This window comes from Peromyscus eremicus, chromosome 9, assembly GCF_949786415.1.
Source record: "Peromyscus eremicus chromosome 9, PerEre_H2_v1, whole genome shotgun sequence".
NCBI lineage: Eukaryota > Metazoa > Chordata > Mammalia > Rodentia > Cricetidae > Peromyscus > Peromyscus eremicus.
Window position 1 is genome coordinate 95,210,602 of NC_081425.1, and position 23,096 is coordinate 95,233,697.

General features: G+C 38.8%; 1 protein-coding gene and 1 long non-coding RNA gene across 7 annotated transcripts in view; one reads left to right on the forward strand and one right to left on the reverse strand.

Moving 5' to 3' along the window:
• The window catches only part of Ccser2 (coiled-coil serine rich protein 2), a 132,804-nt gene that overhangs the window by 55,200 nt on the left and 54,508 nt on the right, over positions 1-23,096 (reverse strand). For 5 of the 6 annotated variants that reach the window (XM_059274154.1, XM_059274158.1, XM_059274155.1 and 2 more), the window contains one exon: positions 8,094-8,184. In XM_059274154.1, the coding sequence (XP_059130137.1) occupies positions 8,094-8,184 (91 nt within the window). Of the gene's footprint in view, positions 1-241; positions 362-8,093; positions 8,185-23,096 lie in introns of those variants that run through there. The other variant, XM_059274159.1, reaches the window with a different exon arrangement.
• Positions 264-21,435, forward strand: LOC131919734 (uncharacterized). The gene is made up of 4 exons (XR_009381405.1): positions 264-545; positions 673-785; positions 6,061-6,205; positions 20,448-21,435. It is a non-coding gene; the product is annotated as an uncharacterized LOC131919734 (long non-coding RNA).

Genomic DNA, 23,096 nt, shown 5'->3' on the forward strand with positions numbered 1-23,096 from the left:
AGTTTCTCAGTGTCAAGAAGCACAAGTTAAACTTTCATCACAGACGATCATGTTTTTAAATAAAGCTCACACTTAAATAGTAAGCTGCTCCAATCTGCCCGCAACAGAGCTGGTTCAGAAAGACTGAAATGCTACCGAACACAAAGCCAGTACTTTGTAACAACAAATAGTCCACTCCTGAAATCCAAATACCACAAAAACTCGACAAGAATCCCTGAAGCACCCAAGCTTCTTCACTCACCCAAATGCTCTGCTCTCACATCTCTGAGCACTCTCTGAGAAAGCTACTTGGTACAAGGGAGACATTGTGTTGCCGGCTGCCTACTCAGACATAGTTGCACACAAGGCGCCGCTGAAACAGGCCTTCCTTCCTGCTCCACTCCCAGCCCTCCCTGTGGGAAGCAAGCCCAGCCTGCCCTGTGACTCCATCTTCGCTCAGTGCTTACATAGCTACTGAGTTAGGACTGTTACTAAAAATACTTCTAAACACTAACCCAAGCCATGGAACAGGAAGGGCTTCTCCACTCCAAAGACTACATGAAAAGGTTCAGAATTTCTTGTGATTAAAAACTTTACATATCAATATAATCGTGGTTTTAAAAAATGACTTATTTTTAAGTGGCTGCTATCCAAAAAACTTGGATGTGAAATTTGCTAATTGTTTTATTTCAGAGAAGAAGAAAAGGCTTCCCGTTTGTAAAAGGATGGTGCAGAAATAACAAAAGCAAACCACCAAGCATACTTTTGTAAGAACACGAAGTTCTCTCTGCATTCATGAGGACTCAGTGAGTACTAACGTAGTCTTCTTTCATTGTACAGACAGCTTTTAAAAGAAGTCTAACCTATGAAATTACTCCCAATAACTTCGTGCTATTTTATTGTTAAAATCGAGTGGAATTTAAGTTCAGTTATGGATAATACATGGTATGATGACCACTATGTTGAAAAATATCAGTAGAAATGAGGTGGCAAAGGAAACATTTTTAAGTAAATCTTGATGTTCAAAGCTAATTTCAATCTAGTCCCTTTGGTAACATCAACAAACTCACAGTTGCATTACAGTCACAGGTTCCCTGAGTCCCACAGAGTATCTCCACCTAGCAGTTCAGCAGTTCTATACAGCTGGTATTAACACACATCTACTTTTAAATATTTTTTCCTTAATTTAGGAAAAGAAATTTCCAGTACCAAAGGGATCAATGTTGTTATTAAAATGACCTGATATATTCTCAGAATAAAAACCAGCACAGTGCAAAGAGTAGGCTGGACGCAAGCAAGCCAGGTGAGCAAGCTAAATATTAGCGCAGTGACAGAGGACAAGCTACTGTGCGGCTTTGGTGAACAGACCCAAATCTGGGCTCTTTACTGAAGCTTGAATTCATTCCTAACGGCGGGTTAGCAGGAGAGACAAACATCTGCACCACTGCAAAAGATTAAGTTCAAGTTTAGACCTGATTTCTACAGACGACCGTGACTCTCCCAGGACTGCTGTTCCTATACTCCTTCCTCAGGCATCCGTCCATCAAACACATCTTTACAAACTTTGGAATCTAGCTAAGATGTTAATATTGAAATAATAGTGGTGGTTACCTAGGCAAGATTAAGGTATTCCTTGACAAAATAAAAATAGAAAATAGAAAAGAAAATGGAAAGCAACAAAATCACAAGAGATAGATCAATAAAAATCTGGTTCTATGACCTAACAAGAGCAGTGCATAAGGCTTCCCTGGGAAAGTAAGTTGCCCTCAGTGTGTAATGCTGCAAGGTTGATGGCGCATGTGGCAAAGCTCCCAGGATGACTAAGGGCAATCCTAACGCTGTCTCAACTCAAAACTGTGAAAGCCAAGATGCTGGTCCAGAAACATCCTTCAGCCAGACCGACCCTACTATGACCCGACACCACTTCTGGAGAGTAGTCTCCTTCCTTCCGAAGGTCTCTAGTTCCAACGGCAAAAAGCAGCATGCTTTAGTTCTAGCACTGTAAAGACAGAGAGCAGCGGAGTTCTAACCCACTGGAGAGGGAAAGAACCTAACTAGCTAACAGGTGTGTGCTGTGAGGATGCCTGTCATGCTGGGTGCCATTTTTCCTTGTTTGATAAAGGAGTAAAACACAATACGCAATGTATCCTAGATGTTTTTTTCTTACATTACAGCTTTCAAGTCCTAAGAGAGATAATGATGAGTAATTTTTATATAAGTAATTGGATGAGAGATAGTATGATATTATGACTGACAAAGCCTAAGGAGGCTTTACATTATCAAGAAAGTTTTCAACTGTAATTAAATGTTAAAAAAGAAAAAAATCATGTAGGTTAAAAAAAATAATAATAATAAACTGAATTACTCAACACAGTACTGGCACAGGAAGATAAATTGCTAGAAAGAAAAAAAACACAAGTAACGGGAAGCAATCAAGAATAAGATGAGCCTCATGTATCTCAATACAAAGTGTAGCAAAAATGTGGCCTTATGAATTTAAACAGATAAGTTTAATTTAGTCAGCAATTAAACTTTGTATGAGATTCAGGAAATGGTTAGAAAAACATCTTACACACCTTACAAAGTCTAAAGTCTAAATAGAATGGCTAAAATGATTAACAGTCCAGTGAGAAGGTATTCACTAGGTCAATCCACTAACCTGAGGATTATACCCTGATGTGCCAAATGCCAGGTGTGTTTGTGGGCGATGGGCTGGCCATTAAAATTTCCTAAACAAGAGGAAAAGACAACACAGCTGTGTTTCTGGCATACCAGAAATATTGAGAAACACCCTACAACAGAAAGAGGCACTGTACAACAGGAAGGACTAATTGCAAATATCCAATAGCCTTCCAAAAGAAATTCAAATTGCAAAACTGTTTCCTTATGAAATTCCTTGGTCTGCGAATTCAGGTCAAGGTTAAAAAAAAAAAAGAAAGGAAAGAACAGCTTGCAAAATTAAAACAATCTGTCACTAAGTACAAGGCTTCCAACTCACAACTCAAGTCTAAGTGTTTCATGATTGCTCTTCCACGCCTCTGATTTCCCTCTGAAGCACCTCTCCCTCTGACCTGCTGCCATTTTAAATAAGACAAAAACCTCTTTAGTGTGATATCTGGTAAAGCTAAACATTTTCAGAACAGGGAAAACTGAATACAATCTGTTCTCAGCTCAGAGGACACGGCTAAATAATTTGAAAGGTTCAAATGGCATTGGGAAGAATCCCCAGGGAAATCTAGAATAGCTCTTAGGAATCATAATCTACTGCTCGCAGATCTGTATCAACTAGTTCATAATTAAAAGATACTATATGCAAAAATATAAAGATGTAAAACAGTGCAAAGAATGTGACAGTGGTTTATGAGACTAGGATGGGAGGCAGGCTTGGTGGTATATATCTTTAATCCCAGTACTCGGGAAGCACAGGCAGGTGAATCTCAGTGAGTTCAAGGTGATCCTAGTCTATATAGCAAGTTACAGGACAAGCAAGCCTACACAGTTAGATCCTATCTCACAAAAAAAAAAAAAAAAAATCAAATAAAAACCTACAATGAAGTGCAAAAGACAGTATAGAAAAGGATTTTCTGGTTAAGTCTTTCCTATCTATGAACACAGACTGAGCTCTGATTCAGGACTACAAGGAAGAAGGGGAGAGGTGACAGCTAAATTCATTGCAGCCATTAGGGTCAGATGAACATCACCAGCAAGCATTCAGAAGATTCTAAAACAAATGTTACCCCATCTTTCTCACTCTCTATGAAAACCTTCCATAAAAAAGGTAGAGGAGACCACCAGAGTACCAAAGCTTGAAGATCTGGGATGAACCAAAGAAAAATGCAGAATGGGGCTCAGAGAGAACTAATAGATGCTCTACTTCAGTCACACAGAGGATAGACACCAGGATCTCTGAACACCCTTGACTTTCGAAAGACATTAGAAAAACAACTACCAACAAGACAGAAAGAGAAAGTCAAAGTGGGCAATAATAAAGTGTTCTTAGGGAGTAGAGAACTTGACTGCCTGTCTTACTTTAGACTCTACATAAGCTTCTCTAAAAACCAAAAGGTGCCTTGCAAATGTTTCATTATTTTTAAAAAAATCACTTATTGTAATAAACTCCAAATAAAAACATCACACAGCTAGATAAAGGAGCCACTCAAACACACTTGCCCAGTTCCAAACTCCATGCATCTTAATGAACTTCTATGCAGTTAGAATAGCCATTCTGAAGTCATGGAGCTTCACTTGGGGTTTTTTCAATTTCACCATCAATTACATTCTTTTGTGTATTTCTCCAACATAAAATAAGAAAAAACTACAACAGAGTTAAAATTAGAAAAACATTTGGTTTTATATCTTCTTTCATGATGCATATGTACTTTGACCTGCATTCTGTTCTTCCTTATCACCTAACATTTTCCTCACCCCTTCTCAGTCTCCTTTACAAGATAACATGTTATATTACAGCACTTACAGCTGTAAGTATGCAAATGTTTTACTTACCGACCAGCAAGTGATCGAATGTTCTATTAACATATATAAACTATAACATTATTCTAAGCTTCATAACTGTTACATACAGCCAAGGGTCAACAAAACACTCAGAAGTGGATATCCCCAAATCCTAGACTGTAAATGTTCAACAATCATTAGACTAAAACACATTCTTCTCTCCCCTGAATAGCACATAGAAAAAGACCTGCACACAAATGCAATTATCAGATAATTCAATTCCTCATGACTTCTTTAAAATCATCAAGAAAGGGACTGGAGAGATGGCTCAGTGGGAAAATTTATTACTCTGTGAGCAAGAGGCCCAGAGTTTAGAACCCACACATACCCACACAAAAACAAAGGGGTTGGCAATGGGTGCCTAAAACCCCCAGCACAAGGTGGGTGAAGACTAGAAGATCCTGGTGTTCAATGGCCAGCCAGTCTAGGCAAAAATGGGGAACATCTATTGTATATTATTATTTTAAGGTGTGTTACATTTGTTTATGCTCTGGAACATTTGTTTAATGATACAAGTACATGTTGTATTTCTTTAGGTTGCATTTGTTTTAACTCTATGAAGCTGTGATTCTTTGCCTGTTTAAAGCACCTGATGGTCTACTAAAGCACTGAACGGTCAACAGCAAGGCAGGAGAAAGGATAGCCGGGGCTGGCAGGCAGAGAGAATAAATAGAAGAAGAAATCTGTGAGGAAAAGAAGAAAGAGAAAAAGAACAAGGAGGGGAGGATGCTAGGGGCCAGCCACACAGCTACACAGCCAGACACAGAGTAAGAAGGAAAGAAAAGGTATACAGAAATAGAGAAAGGTAAAAGTCTAGAAGCAAAAGGTAGATGGGATAATTTAAAGTTAAGAAAAGCTGGCTAGAAACAAGCTAAGACAAGTCCAGGCATTTATAATTCAGAATAAGCCTCATGTGTGATTTATTTGGGAGCTGGGTGGCAGGCCCCACAAAAAAGCAAAAAGACCAACAGCAAAGATCAGATTCACAGAAGAGACTGTCTCAAACAATAAGGAGATGAAGAACAGAGGAACACAGCCATTATCAACCTCTGGCTGCTGCACTGATACAGACAAGAAAGTATACCCCCACAAACATGCACACACACGCCACTCAATAAACTTTTTTTAAAAGCAAGGAGCACCTATTCTTAATGAGGTCATAGTAACCTGTACCCAGATCAAATCCAAATGGAAGGTCTCACTGATTTGCTCATCTTCTTGGGCACAAATGCCAATAACACTGGCAGAATTAGTGAAGCTGAAACACCTGAGGGCTCAGTGAACCAGTACAACCTCTTAAACTTTTATAACATCCTCAAATAGAAAAAAGCGAATAAGCATTAAAGCCAACAGTCAACAAGTTAAAAGATTCCTAACCTATCCGCACTTCCACATTCTTATCCCCCTGTCAAAGAGACCTAAAAAGTATGTTCTATCTTCCTGTAATAGGAAACATAAGTACTACTTTATTTTGGTGCCTACGGAGAGAACTAATTTTAGGTCCACACTCTGCTTTCTTTGGTGTCTTTTAGTTCAAAACAGCCACTATTTGTTTTTTTTTTCTCCTAGGAAAAACATCTGTACCATATATGCAATGTTAATGGAGTGCACCTACTTCTCCTGAGAATGCAATGAAGACCACAAAGATCTGCAGTTTCTCTGAGATTCCACATCGTCTAACATGAGGGTACCTAGGCTGTGCTCTAGAAATGAGGTAAGTTCTAAGACTGGTTTGATTTGTGCTTCCTGTATCAGCTCAGAAAGGGAATACAATTTCCAAAGAGAATTTGTAGTTACCTTATTAAAGTGGCATGCACTACCTATGCTGTGACTTATCCCAAGGAGGGAAATCCCTCAGCCTTCACTATTTATTTTATGAAAAATAAATAAATAAAAAGCAATCAAGCATGTCCCATCTCCTGCACCATTAGGTCTTGTTATTGCATCTCAGTTATTTTCAGTGGTTTACATTTTATTTCCCCTTTGTGCTACAGAAGGGTGTTGAACTTGGGTCTCCCAGGTCACTAATGCAGACAGACTTCACAACAGCAACTGTGATTTCCACCACCTACTGAACTGCTATACTGTTGTAGGGAATCCTGTTCTATAGTTCTAGAAAGCAGTGGCTCTCTAAGCAATCTCGTTATAATCTCCCTGCACTACCCTAAGCTGGCTGTTCAGCTTTCTGTTCCTCCTGAGTGTTGGCTATAACTTTCGTTTCTCGGGACTGGAATTCCATTCTGGTTGCAGAAGTATCCCAAGTGCCAGAAGCACCACAGAAAAGTCTAACAGTCTGTACTTCTATGATAACAATGGAAAGCACCCTTAGAGCCTCACTTTAACAGATTTATAAATCCAAGCTCAGTCATGGCCTACAGAGCTTCTCACTGAGTGGTTTCAGTGAGGTAGGCTAGGTCATAACACTTGCTGTCATCAAAAGAACATGGTTTAAATGAGTGTCCTGATTCTAAGTCGTAAGATGTGAGTTTCTGCTCTCCTTGTTACTCTTTTATGATTTATCAGAAGACAAACCAGCCCAAAGTAGTGTAGATCCTAAAATACTGAAACCCTCAGTAATTTACACAGTCTCATAGGCTATGCCATCCCAGGTAATTCAAGATTCACGAATCAGGGAAATAAACACATGCTCATTCTTTAGACTGTAACAGAGCACCTTTTCAGGAATGGGAAAAGAAAATAAAGAAAAGAAAAGAAAAGAAAAGAAAAGAAAAGAAAAGAAAAGAAAAGAAAAGAAAAGAAAAGAAAAGAAAAGAAAAGAGAAAAGAAAAGAGAGTCCAACCAAGGACAATATGACTGATGTAGTGGTGAGAGGAAAGTGCACTTAGAACAAATACACTCAGCTTCTGAAGAATCCTCCCACTGTTCTAGTACCATGGATAAAAAAGAATTCAACCTTCCTTTGTACTTTCTCTGGGGAAGCCTGAGACACACACACATGTGTACTAATGGGAATCCTCAGATCTCTGGAGCCATTCTTTCCAGAACAGCAGGACTCTTAGTTCAACCCCGCTCCCAAGGGTGTCTTGGGCTCTCTTACTAGTTCCTAATACAGAAACCCTGTATATGCTATAACACCAGAGACAAGAGAACCCAAGAGTCCTTTTGTATATAGATTGTCTAAAACCCTACGTTGCTGGTTACTGGGACACAGAGAGAAAGAAAGACTGAAATTAGGAGTCAAAGTGTAGTATAATTCATTCAGAAGGTGAGTACTTTCCCAGAACTGACCTTAAAATGGTTATCAAATTAACACATTATACTGTTTTACAAAACAAATGTTTCTCTAAATATATTTCTTTTAGAATTCAAAATGAAGAAGTGAGGAAAAACGAGGCACACACACACACACATTTAGATAAAGGTATACAATGTTGCTGAATCATATAAAATTATGCTTAAGACCCACATAACCAGGTTTTAAATGTGTAACTTACAAGTAAGCCTATCTTACACCAACAGAGACTGATTCTCAGTCTAAGGTCTCAGCTGAGATGAAGAAGGCTTGATCTACCAATTACCAAACTGCTGATAACCCAGCTGCTCACATACATGCATCTGGAGACTTATCTATGTTAACTTACCATTTTCAAGAGGCGTGTCCTCCGGCAAATCCACATCCAGCATAAGGTCATCATCCTCAAGGTCACACGATTCAAGATTATTCAGAATATCCTGTGAATAAAAGCAATAAAAACACTATGACCTGACCCAAGGGATACATATATAATCATTCTTTTTGAAAGTATCATCATATAATAACTTGGATTTATTCAACATTTGTACTGTAAGAATAAAATAGTTCTAATTTTAAAAGTATTTTTAAAAACGCATCTGTACTTATACTTTGAATTTTGGATCCCTCCACCCAGAAAGGGGACTAGCAGGATGCTAATGATATAAAGGGGGAAACAAGAGAAATAAGGAAGGATCTTTAACTCAGGAGAGGAAAGGGAGGATAACAACAGAAGAAGCGAGAAGAAGGAGGGGGAAATAACAGTAAGTATGTTTAAAAAAAAAGACATAGGAAATCATTATTTTATATTTACCTAAAATTATATATAGTACATATAAGTCTATACATACATTATGTAGTTTACATGGAGTTACACCACTTGGAGTGATTAGTATTCCCCACAAGAGCCGTATCTAACAAAAACCCCAGTGCAGGCGTGAGAAACCGGAGTTGTTGGTCAAGAGTCTAGGAGACTCCCAGAACAGCACAGGCTATTGTTTCCCTTGGTGACCTCCAAAAGTTGAAAGTAAATCCCTACTGCTGAAGACACCATGTATTTTGGACATAGAACTCAAAGGATTCGAGCCAGGACTGACCCGAAAGCCTCTTTCCTGAGGACTAGGTATTACAGTACAAGATGACATGTGACCTGCTGGAGGAGGAAAACAGGCAGTGGACCTACCTAGCTGTGAAGCCTTTGAACCACAGTGATGCCCAGCATGGCAAGCTAAGGGACAGTTGTGGAACTCATATCTTGGTGGTAACCACAAGCCATCTAATTGGACTGAAGGCTCACTTAACAGGAGGGAAATCATGCCTGGTATTGTGACCACCTACACATACCTACTGAGATTACAGATTACAGGAGAACTACTGCGGCCACTTTCCTAAACCACTATCATTCTTAACCGCATTCTAAAAACTTACTCCTTTTTTTGTTTTGTTCTGTTTGTTTTCTTTTTTCAAGACAGGATTTCTCTGTATAGCCCTGGCTGTCCTACAACTCACTCTATAGACCAGGCTGGCCTCAAACTCAGATGAACCTGCCTCTGCCTCCTGAATGCTGGGATTAAAGGCATGCACCACCACCACCTGGCCTAAATATTTAATCTTACACCCACAGATAAGTATAGTCCACCTCTCATCAAAGCAGCTTCTTTTTGCAGCAGGAAACCATTACCGAAAGCCACAATTAGTCAAAAACGCAGAAAACAACTAACGGTAGGCACCAACCCGAAGTAATACCCTACAACACAACTTTTACAACTAAGGCAAACTAGATGGCACTGGTTGTCTCAAGCCAAAAATGACAATTACGGCCAGAGCAACAAATCAAAGCCAATAGAACATGGTATTCTAAGTCGAGAGCAGGACCAAATGAGGTATACCCAACCAACAAAAGCAGTACTATCAAAAACTGCTAAAATGGTATCTAGCTTTCAGTACTAACAACACTACATGTCACAAAAGTGAGAGTCCTGAGTCAATCCCCAGGACCCACATTGTAAAAGCAGAGAACCAACTCCTACTATCAGTCCTCTGACCTACACAAGTGTACTGTGGTATATAAACACACACATGCACACACGTGCACACACTCTCAGTAAATGTGAAAAAAGTTTACAACTAGACTATAATTGCTTTATCTGGGTTTTTTTTTAATCCATTTTGTTTTATATTGAAAAAGGTTTTTTAAATTAAAGACAGGGTATGAGCCTGATATAATGAAAAAGTGATAGAATAATTATAAACTTAAGGATTTACTAAAGCCTACAAGACTATAAAAATGAACAGTCATATTAGCAGGGGGAGAAGGAAGTATCAACATTTAATGCTTAGCAACAAATCATTACATATGCTATTTCTGGCATCTGTCTTGTTTTATGGAAAGATGCTCTGTGAAATGAGAGGAGTCTAGGACAAAATACAGGAGTGGATCATATATGCACAGATGTCTACATATTTAAAAGTACACTTATATCTGGGAGGGAATAAATAAACCATTCTATGAGATCATATGTGCTTATACTCTTTATTCTGATGTTTCTGTGGTACAAACATATTGCTTTTACTAGACTTATTTAATAGTAGAACTCCATATTAAATAAAAGTGACAGTATCATGTAAACCCTGGAATGCACATGACCACAAGGTGTATTATCAATAGTTTCACAAATAAAATGCCAATACATATGAAGAACTATTCTACAACAGGGTAAAGAAGAATAAAGAATTCTCAAGAACTAAGAATTTGTTATTTGAATCAAAGAAATGTTATTGTGGCTATAATACAGAAAATGGGGGCTGAAAAAACAATGCTGTAGCCACTTTAGAATCCATAGGACATACACTAGCCTGCTACTGCTAGTGAGAATAAAGCAGTTCTGATACACATTGTAGAGGGAAAACATCAAAGTTACATGAGAAGCAAAGTTCATGGGTGACTTTGAGCTTAAAAACTAGATACTTGAAAACTGATGTCTACTAACTAACACATAAAAAGTGAAGAACCAGCTGGACAGTGGTGACACATGCCTTTAATCACATCACTTGGGAGGCAGAGGTAGTTGGATCTCCTGGTCTACAGAACAAGTTCCAGATAGCCAGGGCTACATTGAGAAACCCTGTGTCAAAAACAACAACAAAAAGTAAAGAACAATCTTGATGAAAGTAGAAAAAAGAAAAATGAAACAATGACTGACACCCTCCCACCCCCACCCCCCAAAAAGGAAGGTCAGCTCTAGTAGGAAAATAGAGAATTAATACATAGTTTTAGAACTCAATAACTCTGATGTGCCTATTCCATCCTTGAGAAGATGTGTCTCTAGCAGACAACTGAATATAGAGGTCTGTTAGGCAAAAACATTTACAGCATGGGAGTCATCAAAAATAAATGAAAGCTGGAAGATGTTGAATAATGATCCTGTCTCAGAATTATGCCAGCAGTATGACTGGGCCTTACTACTGCAAGGGTCCAGGAAAAAGGCAAGAAAAAGAAGAAAACAAAAATGAAGTACAATTTGTCCTCAGCATTATCTGCCCAGGGCGAGAACTACATTACTACAGAAAGACAGGAAGCCATGTGCATGGAGAGGGGCTGAGTGGGAGAGTTTCTGCCAGTGTCTATGCTGCAGTCCCTCTGCCTGCACTTGGAGTCAACATCTACCTGCTCCTGCTTTATTATCTCCACTTTTTAGTTATGTGCATATCTGTGTGCTAAAGAGTGTCTGGTGCATGAGTGGTTCAAGTCTTTCTCCTGTGAACTGACTTTGCACATCCGTCAAAGTAGACTGTCTTTGTATGTGTCCTTGTATTTTCTGATGTCGTCATCATGTTCCAATGAATTGTGAGACCACTCTTTTGGCTTATAGTGCCCTGACTGCCAGATCTTTAAAATGAGGGAGTGTAATTCTTGCAACTCTGGTCAACCTTTTCAAACTATGTAGTTTGTTTTCCCTTATGTATAAACTGGGTCTGTCTCTATTCACAAAAGGTTTTGGATGGTATTACTCTAAATGTACACATCACTTAAGTGTAGAATGTCACCATTACATGGCATCTCACACCCCAACAACACCACATAACTCTACTTTCTTATTTAACTCTCATTTCTTTCTTCAGCTCTACTCTTCAGATACCCTGCATACATCCCATCTGATGTACACTTAGGTATCTTCTGAGATACTGTTTTTATTAATTCTAGTTCCTAACTAGCTATCAATTCATAGAACTTCCATTTTGTTTTGCTTTCTTTTGTTTTGGAGACAGGCTCTCACTTTATAGACTGGACCTGGTCCTCCTGCGAAGTGTAGGAATTACAAGCATAAGGAGAAAGAAAAATTTTATATATTTGCCTTGTACTCAAAAAAAATTACAAATATTACATTCAAAGATTCCATGAGATATGCTCTATAAACCATGATGTCATCTGAAAATAAAAAGTATAATTGTTTCTCTGTACCTTATTGTATTGGCCAAACTTTTGTTCAACATGCATACGCTGCATAAGCCATTTCCACCAAAGCAGACTGTGGTGATATTTTAATTGTGCTGAAATGTGATTTTATTTGTATGTTAATAAATAAAGTTTGCCTGGAGATCAGAGGTCACATAGCGAGTCACATAGCCATTAACAAGAGTCAGGCGGTGGTAGCCCATGCCATTAATCTGATCACATGGCAGGCTGAGTCTCTGTGTGGTGAAAGACACAGCCAAGCGTGGTGACATGAGTGTTTAATCCTAGTACCAACCATAGAGACCTGGAGGTCTGTATAGACAGGCAGTGACGAGGAAGTCATGTGGCTGGGCTTACAGCCAATGAGAAGGCAGAATAGGAAGGCAATAAAAACACAAGTTAGACAGGAAGAAACTCTCTCTGGGGAAGTGACGGCGGCGAGGTGGAAAGATAAGGTAGTTGTGGCTCTTCGCTAGTTCTCTGATCTCTTTGGCTATTACCTCTCTATTTGGCTCTGTGTTTCTTATTTAATAAGATTATTTAAAAATTCATCTACATTAGACTACATACATTAATACAACAGCAATAGACTCCTAAGATTATACTGCCTGATGAAATTGTAGCCATCTTAGTTTATTTAAGTACACTCTATGGTATTCACAAAACAACAAAATCACCTAACAGTATATTTCTCAGGAGAGCTCCCCATCAGTTATTGCTTACTTAAGCAATAACTCTATGTTGAGTAAGAGTAATGAAGGCCCATTCATTCATTGTCAAATTCACATGTTCTTAATATAACAGGTGCTTAAAAACTGCTTTTGCTGAAAACCACTGACTTCTTAATTAGACCCACAAGGTAACTAAAAGCAGAATGAAAGCCCTACCCCCAATTTGCATCTGTCTGCCTTATTTTAAGGCAGACTGCTCCTTGGCTCTACAGAGGCATGACAATCACTCAAGGACAGAAATGATCCCAAGGTGGGGTCTTCTCCACCTGTCTCATAAGCCTTGTGGGAAGGTCTAGACATAACCTGGAGGCCATGCTAGAGCTGACCAGGCCAAGCCTTCTCTATGGGAGCCCAGTGATTATGGAGGTGATACCTGTCTATACCCTTGGCTGTTTGAACTGATGTGTTTTCACCCTTTGCTTTTCTTCTTCACAGAGCTGGAAGATCATCACTCTTCCTGGCAGCCTCTCTTTGTTGCCATGCCTTCTTACAGAGTTATGGAAGTCCTAGAGTGATGCCAAAGGAAGGTGACATTTATAGGAGATGCAAAGCTCTCAGAATCGTGAATAGCTCCTTCACTGTTGCCCTCTGTTTGGGCCTCTTGTGAGCATTTCATCTGCTCTCCTTGTGGGGTCAGTGGCAGAATGATTATACTACTATCAGTTTTGCTTTACATATTAAAAGTTTTGGTTTAAGCATATACACCTTTACACTGTCCTGCCTTCTTGTGAATTGGCCTTTACCAAGATCTAATTATTCATCTTTTTCGTGTGTGTGTGTGTGTGTGTGTGTGTGTGTGTCCTTTACAATAGTCTCCCCATGTTTCCCAAACTCATTATCCTTCTGCCTCAGTCTCCCAAGTGTGGGATTATAGGAATAGACCACCATGCCCAACATCCCTAGCAATTTCTTTACTCTGAAAACTACTTTCTCTAATATAAATAGCCAACCTAAGCTTTCTTTAACTAGGAATTGGAGAGTAAATATTTGGTTAGCTGTTAAATTTTTACTTATCCACACTATTATATTAGAAATATATTTTTTAACTTTTAATGCAATTATCTAAAGGCAAATACAGCAAAAGAAAATACTGAAACTGAAGCACAGACAGGAAGAAAGAATGGGAAACAAACTTAAAGGATACGAAAGACGCAATGAAAAGTCTAGGCTAATGGAACTGAGTCCTGAAAGGTGAGACAGATCACAAAGCAAAAGCAGGTTCTACAAGAGATGGAGACTAAGACTCCACAGAAACCTAGGCCAGCATTCGTTCATCAGCAGCTCTTGTTATTGTTATGGCCCAGACTATCTGCCCCTATACTTAAAGGCTGAGTTATAAATGACATATGATTAGATTATTATTTTTAAATCAAATTTAACTCCTACTAAAGGTATTTAGTTCATTCACATATTGAGTAATTACTGAAATAAATGAGATTGTGTCTATTATTTTATTATTCTTCCCAACAGGTCTTTTTCCTTTACTTTTTCTATTGCTTTTCTTTAGAATGTTTTTTAAAACTTTTACTTTTTTACATTGAGAAAGAGAGAGAGAGAAAGAAAGAAAGAAAGAAAGAAAGAAAGAAAGAAAGAAAGAAAGAAAGAAAGAAAGGGGGGCTGTGTATACACCACAGGATAAGTATAAAGGTCAGAGGACAATTTGTGGGAGTCAATTCTCTCCTTCCAGAATATGGGTTCTGAGAAACTGAACTCAGGTTGTCAGGCTGGTGGCAAGCACCTTTACCACTCTGGGCCATTTCACTGGCCCTTGGATGCTTCTTATTTTAATGCAGTTTATCACTATTAAAATTATAAATTGCATCTTGCTATTTAACTAAAATATGTAACCTTAAATTAGCAGTGTTTAGATTAGTGCTATAATACTTTATGAATACTAAGAGACCACAGCAAATAAAATGACCTTACCTTCCTCTTGACACTCAAAGAAGAAGTAACAAAAGGAAAAAGAAAACCGTAAAAGCAAATAAATAGAGGGGTTGAGAGTAGGCTACAGAACAGTCGAGTCTGAGAACACTCGATGCAAAGACTGAAAGAAGACCCAGAATGCCAGCCTTCCCCCAGCATATGACAGTGAGCAACAGCATGCTGTGGTGACAGCTAAACTTTCTAGAACTCAAATTCAAACAGAACTGAAGTAGAAACTGGAAACAAGCCAATGAAAGGTGGCTATGCTTTCTTGGTTGGCAATTATTGACACACACACACACATCTGCAACCTCAAGTAATAGCTACAGCAGAATTTATACTTTGTAAAGGACCAGCATGGCATCTACTAAATACAAACTAGCACCTTATCAGGAAAATCCCAGCCCCTAATGTGGGTGTTAACACTCCAGTAGAGCAATCCCACAACTGACAGTATTTCAACAACAGAAAACAAAGATGCTGAAATAACTGAACTGGCAGAAATACTTTAAAGTACTTTTGTTAAAAATCTTCAAAGACCAAGAAGGGGAATCAAACAGATAAGGAATTTAAATATGAGCCAGAGAAATAATCATATGAAATCAATTCAAAACAGAGACAAGAGGTACTGGAGAGATAGCTCAGTAGTTCAGAGCAATTGCTGGTCTTCCAGAGGACCTGGGTTCAATTCCCAGCACCTAAATGGTGGCTTAGAACCATCTCTAACTAACTCTAGTTACAGGGATACAACATCCTCTTCTGACCTACAAGTGCACCAGGCACATACATGGTATAAAGACATACATGTAGGCAAAATACCCATATACCTAAAATAAAAACATATACAAGTTATCAAAGTAGACAAAAGAATCAGTATACTGTTCCAGGCAGAGAAAAGAGGGTGGACTTGTTTAGATCCTTTAATGCTTTAGAACCATCCTGGAATGTTGGCTGTACACCCACTGCTGTACCCAACAGAGCAGCATAAAGACCTTTGTTTTGGAGACTGAAGAAACAGCTCATTCAGTAACGTGCTTGTAAGCTGGATTCCCAGAAAACACATAAAAAGCCAGGCATGGTGGTGCACACTTGTAATCCCAGCATTTTGGAGGCAAAGACAGAAGGATCCCCAGAGCTCAATGGCCAGCTAGCCCCGCTGAGCACCAGGTTGAGTGAGAAATCCTATCCCCCCGCCCTCCCCAAATGCAGTGGAGAGTGAGAGAGGAAAAGAGTGAGAGCAAGGGGGGGGGAGAAGAAAAGGAGGAAAACAGAAAACACATACATGAACACATCACACACACACACACACACACACACACACACACACACACACACACCCCACATGCAAGGCCTTTGTTTCAGTCCCATCAATGTCTGATATTTTCATACTATTGCTTAACAAATAGCAGTCCTTACAAAAATTATTCCCTGATACTCCTTCTCCCCACCCTGACCTGTTTTTACTAATATTTTTAGTTAAATTTTGACATCATTAAGACTCAAGGAGAGCTGAGACAAAATGTGGTAAGATCTCTGTCTTTTGCTTGATTTTACAGAAGTACTTATAGGGGAAGTTATACCATACAAAGTGGACCCCTTAATCAGCACAAGTGAGAGCTTGTTGAGAGGCATAGTCAATAGATAAATATCTCAGTTCAGCACGACATGCTTATGAAATACAACCACTTTTTCTAGGGTCTTCCACTTCGCACTCAGAGGAGAGAGACAGCTCCTTTTCGTGTAAACAAACTCTCCAACAGCTTTTATGTAATCCATCAGCCACTGTCTAGTAGTTTTATCCAGTCCAGTGCTACCTCAGGAATAACCAGCTACATTTCTGAATCCTATGTAGACACCAATGGTTGCTCAGTAGCATGCTCTGTCATCTGGGTCTTGTATCAACCCTAACATCTCTTCACTATAACCAAAACTTCTAAATTAGTCACTTTCATACTCCATTTTAATAACAGTATTTCCAGATGCTAATGATACAGAGCCAAAAACTGAGATAACACCTTTCCAAAACACCTTCTGGCTCTAGGAGTTTCTTAGTTTACCCTCCCACAAACTAAATACCTTTCAAGCAATCATTGTAACAGTACCACCCCAGTGCTCAGGGGTAATCTTTACCATTGGGGTGTGGGTGGTAATGGATTCAAATGGCTGACATCTCACCAGTCATCAGAATCAGCCCCAGAGTTCTCTTTAGCTTCCATTACAGCCGATAATACCTCAAGGACTGTATACTTCATTTTTTTTTCCATTCTGCCTTTCGTGTTCTACCCACAGGAGTAAAATCTCAATCCTTTTACCCTTAGTAACAGAGCACAGTGACACTGTAATTTCACAGCACAAGTGACCAGGAAGTCATCCAAGAATCAAAGGTACCTATCTCATCCACCACGCTTTCAGCCTCACTTCATAAAACATAGGTTTTGGTGAGTCAGGGTTCATATAACAAATGCTACCTTTTCCTGACACCAACTGCAATGATTTTTGGCACTATCTATAGTTAGGCAAAAATGTTACAGGGCATAGGATTTCACAGAAACCATACTTGAGATACCAGCTGCAGGTTGGAGGATTCTCAAAAAGTCTTACTGGGAATTGACAATTTGGTAGAACTCAAAGAACTCAGGAAAGTGATATATTTATGATTAGAATTATGGCCAAAAAATGAACACACCCCAAGAAAGAGCCACATAAGGCAAGGTCTGGAATGATCAGGAATTCAAAGCTTCCATGTCTTCTCCTAATGAAGCCAGTATACGTCAAACAACACACACACACAGCACTGTTAAGAAAGATACCACCCACAACCCAATCAATGTCCGGGGTTTTTGTTGGAATTGTCTTATAAGTCAAGACTGATTAAATTCCTGTCCACACCACTGAACTTGAACTCCAGCACTTTTTCTTTTCTCCCAGAGGCTAGCCTTATACGCAGTTCAAAGCAACCTTATTCTCAGTGTTTTCTCCTTCTGGCATAGCAAGCCTCTAGAACTAAGCTACCTAATTATCATAAACTCCTAGAGACTACCATGAATTATAAACCAAGAAATTCCAAAAACTCAGAGGTTTCCACACAGAAAAAGAGGTGCAAACCGGGGTTCCAAAGCTTTCTGTTATGACTATAAGAGTGATTCTTCTAAATCTATCCAATAAACTGTCATCCACATTTAAATAAACGGTAGAATCCGTTAAAATATGCAATAGCTGAGAAACATCTATTAAAGTTAATGGATTATAGCAAGTTTAGACTACTGATCTGTAAAACCTAAAGTGGGTACAATCTTTTTTATGGAGCATATGAAATTTGTGTGTAAACAGGCTCTGTCCTTTTCAAGAGCCATCTATAAAAGCACTAAAAGCAATCTCTATAGGATTTTAAGACGTAAGTTTAGGCAATAACGATGGAGTATTTTTATCTTAAAAGAAGGATTTATTTTTATAGATCCCAAGTAACATGCTAACATGACCTGTCAATTATTAACAGTGTAGAATAATATATCTGCATTTTATTTAGTGGAAAAATAATTTTTGTAGGCTTTTTATCATTAAGAGATTATTTCTATGAGCTAACACCTTAGCAGCCACCTTATTTAAAAAGCCAATACCCTGCTGTTTCAAGTATTACTTTTTTTTATTAATCTATTTGTTTTACATCTCAGCTGCAGCCTCCCCCATTCCCCTCCCACCCCCAATACCCTCCTCTTCTGTCTCCATCCAGAAAAGGGCAGCTTTCCCATGAGTATCAATAAAACGTGGCATATCAAGTTTCAGGAAGACTAAGCACCTCCCCATGTATTAAGGCCAGGCAAGGTGACCCAGTATGAGAAAGAGGTCCCAGAAGCCAATAAAAGAGTACGACACAGCCATTGTTTCCACTCTTAGGAGTTCCACAAGAGGGCCAAGCTACACAACTGTAACATATATGCTGAGTGCCTAGGTCACTCCCATGTAGGCTCCTAGCAATAGTAGATAAGTAGCCTGAACTGGCTGTCTCTTGTGACCAGATTGGTGCCTGGCCCAACTGTCATTAGAGAGGCATCATCCAAGAACTGATGAAGGCAGATGCAGAGACTCACAGACAAACATTAGGCAGAGTTCCTTGCTTTAAAAATAATAAGTAAATAAATTCAACCTTATTGAAGCATGACAGTAATGCTGAACCACTGGCACCTCCATCTCTAGAAAACACTAGCAGGAAAAAACTGCCTAGGAGGAAAGCCAGGAACAGCTGTGGCTGTTATTGGTAAAAAGCAGGACCCATAAACTTCTTAGTGTTAGTGAGTCCTCTGCTTATTATTATATATTCTTTTTAAACTAAGGCGGCAATACCAAATCACCAGAATATTTTGGATTAGAATGGAATTTTGTATGATGATAAATTCCTAAGGTTATAAAGGTATACTCAGGTTAAAAAAAATAACTTAGAGATATATGTCTAAAACTAAACTGCTAATCTTATAAAAAATGCTAATCTACTAACTTGTTATAAACTGTTAAAAGATATTCAAGACATGCAAATTAATGATTAATCACCCTATAAATAACCAAATTCTTTAATCTGCTCAGAACTAAGTTTGCAGTCATACTAAGTACAAATGTGATTCATTTAAAAAGACAAGCTTTGTCCTCCTATGTGTTTTCAAAGTTAAGCCTAAAACAAGTAACTAAAAACCAATAAAGTTTGTTTAAAATCAGGCCTACTTAATAAATGGTTGCCTGGTCAGATTATAGATCTATCCAATCACACACAAGCAACATTAGCAAGATAAGACATTTTATATTGTCTTTATTGCTAAAACTTCATTTTTAAATTTATATTTTTGTACAACATAACACAAACTGTGGAATACAACAAGAAATACAGCTACAGTAAACTTGAAGAGTGGGTGTCTGAACATGCCAGACTCGACCACACAAACTCTGCAACTCCCTTGTGCCAGGCTGAGCTCACTCCTCTCCTTCAGACACTGTACTACCCTCGGCAGTCTCCAGTCAGACCTGCAGACTGATTCAAAAGTAACCACTTATTCTGTGCTATCCTAGGTAAGACTACAAACAGAAAGAGCTGCTGAGTGCTCATGGACGGAAGGAAGGAAGGAAGGAAGGAAGGAAGGAAGGAAGGAAGGAAGGAAGGAAGGAAGGAAGGAAGGAAGGAAGGAAGGGAAGAAGAAAGAACAAACCAACCAACTACATAGCTCTTTATACATTTCCTTCCTAGGACTCTCATCACAGTTAAAAACTAATAATGGTCCTGCTTATGCTAGCAAATGATTTGAGAAATTTTAGTATTAATCATGTTAGTAAAATCCCTTGCTACCCACGGGGTCAAGCTATTATGGAATGACACCATCAAATACTTAACTGGCAAACAAACAAACAAACAAACAAATGGGGATTATTTACACCCACTTAAATTCTCACATACTATTTAGCTATGCTTATTTTAAAAAGGATAATGGTTTTTCTGCTGCCTAAAATCATTTGCCCTAGAGAAGATACAATCTAAATTAAATGCTAAATAAAAAGAAAGAGCTCGATGTTTTAACATTGAGGTGAGGTTATGCTTGTGTCTTTTCAGAAAATGAACAAGTCCCAGATGACTCCTGATCTGGTGCATCCAACCAGGACATCCAGAGACCACCAGACAAGTGAAAACACCCAACCAGGACATCCAGAGACCACCAGATGAAATGAAAACTTCTGAAGGCAGATGACAAATCCATCAAGAGGAGATGTACCAAGGGGGAGAGTAAGCTGATAAGTTGGGGAGACAGCAGGACTTTAACTCCTCAAGCTGAGACTTTGTGGGAACAACAAGGACTAACCCAAAAATGATGCTGTTATGTTTAATGACTGTATTACAAGTTAATTCTTGTCAATGAAAATTCCAAAGGCCTTTCGTCAGGGAGGATAAGACACACATGTGAAAGGAGACAGTATGATATTGCTGTGCCATGCTAAGGACTGTTCATGAAGGTTTGTGTGGAATAGGCCATATTACACCCATTTTGCTGACAGCAAAAATAATAGCAGAAATTAAGACATGAATGAACTGAGGATGTTTTTTGCCTTTCCTCAGTCCTCTGTTAGCTATTCTTATAATTCTCTCATGCTTGTCTGTGTTAATTAGACTAGATATAGGGGCAATACACTCAACCTTGGCCTCTATTACAAATACTTTTTCTTGAAAAAAAAAAAATAGAAGGGAGTTGGGGACACAGAGGTCCTTGTACTCACGGAGAAGCATTAAGTGAACCGGGAATGTTAATCACACATGGGCATTCCTCAATGGAGACACAAATCAAATTAGCTGCTTTCTAGGCATGGTCAGAACAGAGAGGACATGATCTAAAGAAACATGACTATTAACTGTGTTTTAGAGCCTAAACTCCTAGGCTCTAAATAACAACATTATGTAATAAGGTACCAACAATGGTTAATTAATGTAGCAAATGTGTCATATTAAGAATAAAGGGAACTAGGTATAAAACAGACAAAAACTCCCTGCTACTATCTTTACAATAACTTTTAAAATCTAAAACTGTAATCAAATAAAAGTTCACATAAAAATTACTGGATTTTCTGTATCAAGAAATATTGATGTGGTGATTCATGTCTGTTATCCAGCACTTGGGAGGCAGAGATAAGAGGATTATAGCAAGTCCAAGGCCAACCTGGCCTGCACACAGAATTCCATTAAGAAAAGTAGACAGTGCACAGAAAGACAGAATGGAGGGAGTGACAGAGGGAGGGGGGAGAAAGGGGTAGGAGAGGAAGGAAAGAGAGAAGGGAAAGAGAGGAGGGAAGGAAGCAAGAAAGGAAGGGGGCAGGAGGTAAGGAGGGATACAAGAAAAAATATTTTTCATTTTATAGGTTAATTGGAATTATAATGATCTTTTTAAAATTTAGTGTGTGTGTGTGTGTGTGTGTGTGTGTGTATGTGTGTGTGTGTGTGTATAAGAGGGGGGAGGGCATGCAGGAGTGAGTGTAAGTGGATGAGAATGAATATGCAGGTGCATACAGGACACAGAACAAAAATAGAGATCAGAGGACAACTTTGGCAAGTAGATTCTCTCTTTCCACCATGGGTTCCACCATGGGTTCCACCCAGAACTCGGGTCATCTGGCTTGTGAGGTGAGCACTTTTACTAGCTGAACCATCTCGTCTGCTGGACTGTGTTTACAGCTGAAGAGAAATCACTGGAAAGATTTCAAACGTATTTACAATAAATGTATAAGTATACACTTACTCTCTTTCTTTCTTCTCTTCTCTTTTAAAGAAAGAGTCACCTCTAAGCAAGGCAGGCCTCAAACTTGCTATGTACCTGAAGATGACTTTGAACTTCTGATCTTCCTATCTCTGTGTCCTAAATGCTCGGAATACAGGCTTCCTTGGCTAACACTGCAGATTTTGTATTACATCTGAAATAATAAAATGTGGCTGAGGAGATGGCTCAGCAGTTAAAGCCCTTGCTGTGTAAGGATAAGGATAGCAGTTGGGATCCCCAGAACCTAGGTATGTGAACTGGTGGCCCACGATTCCAGCCTCCAAAGGTAAAACCAGGGAATCACCACAGCAAGGTGGCTAAGGAGAATAGCTACATCAGTGAACTTTGGGTTTGACTGAGAGGCCCTTCTTCAATGAGTACAGAGAGGATGTACTCTGAGGATGATTCCTGATGTCTGTCTCCGGGTTTCAACATGTCAAAACCTGTGTGTGCATGCCACATACACACACATGAAAAAATAAACCACTCCAATTAATCCCAGGTTGGGAATGAGTAGTAGCTGAACCAAGATAAATCACAATTTGATTGCTAGCAAAGCTGGGGGACTGGTATAGTACAACTCATAAACTCTTAGATTTAAATGCATCCTGAAGTTTCCATACAGAGCTAAAGAACCGCCTTATTGTAAAAGTTAACAGAAAATAAACTCTATGAAAATGTTCAATGAAACAGGCCAAAAAGAAGAATAATCACGCTTTTAAAAGAGTAAAACCAATAAAAAGAAAACTGACTCAAAGGAGATATTATGGTCAACTAACAAAAGGCCTAGGAAAGGGAACAAAAGTGGAGGGAGAAAAATAATTGAACAGAAATTTCCCAATTGGAAAAGAACAATGGATCGAAGTCCTTGTTTACTTAATATTTACTTAAGAAAGATCCAAAACTGTTGTTTGTGGTGATATTTTATTTGTGCTTTAATAAAGTTTGCCTGGAGATCA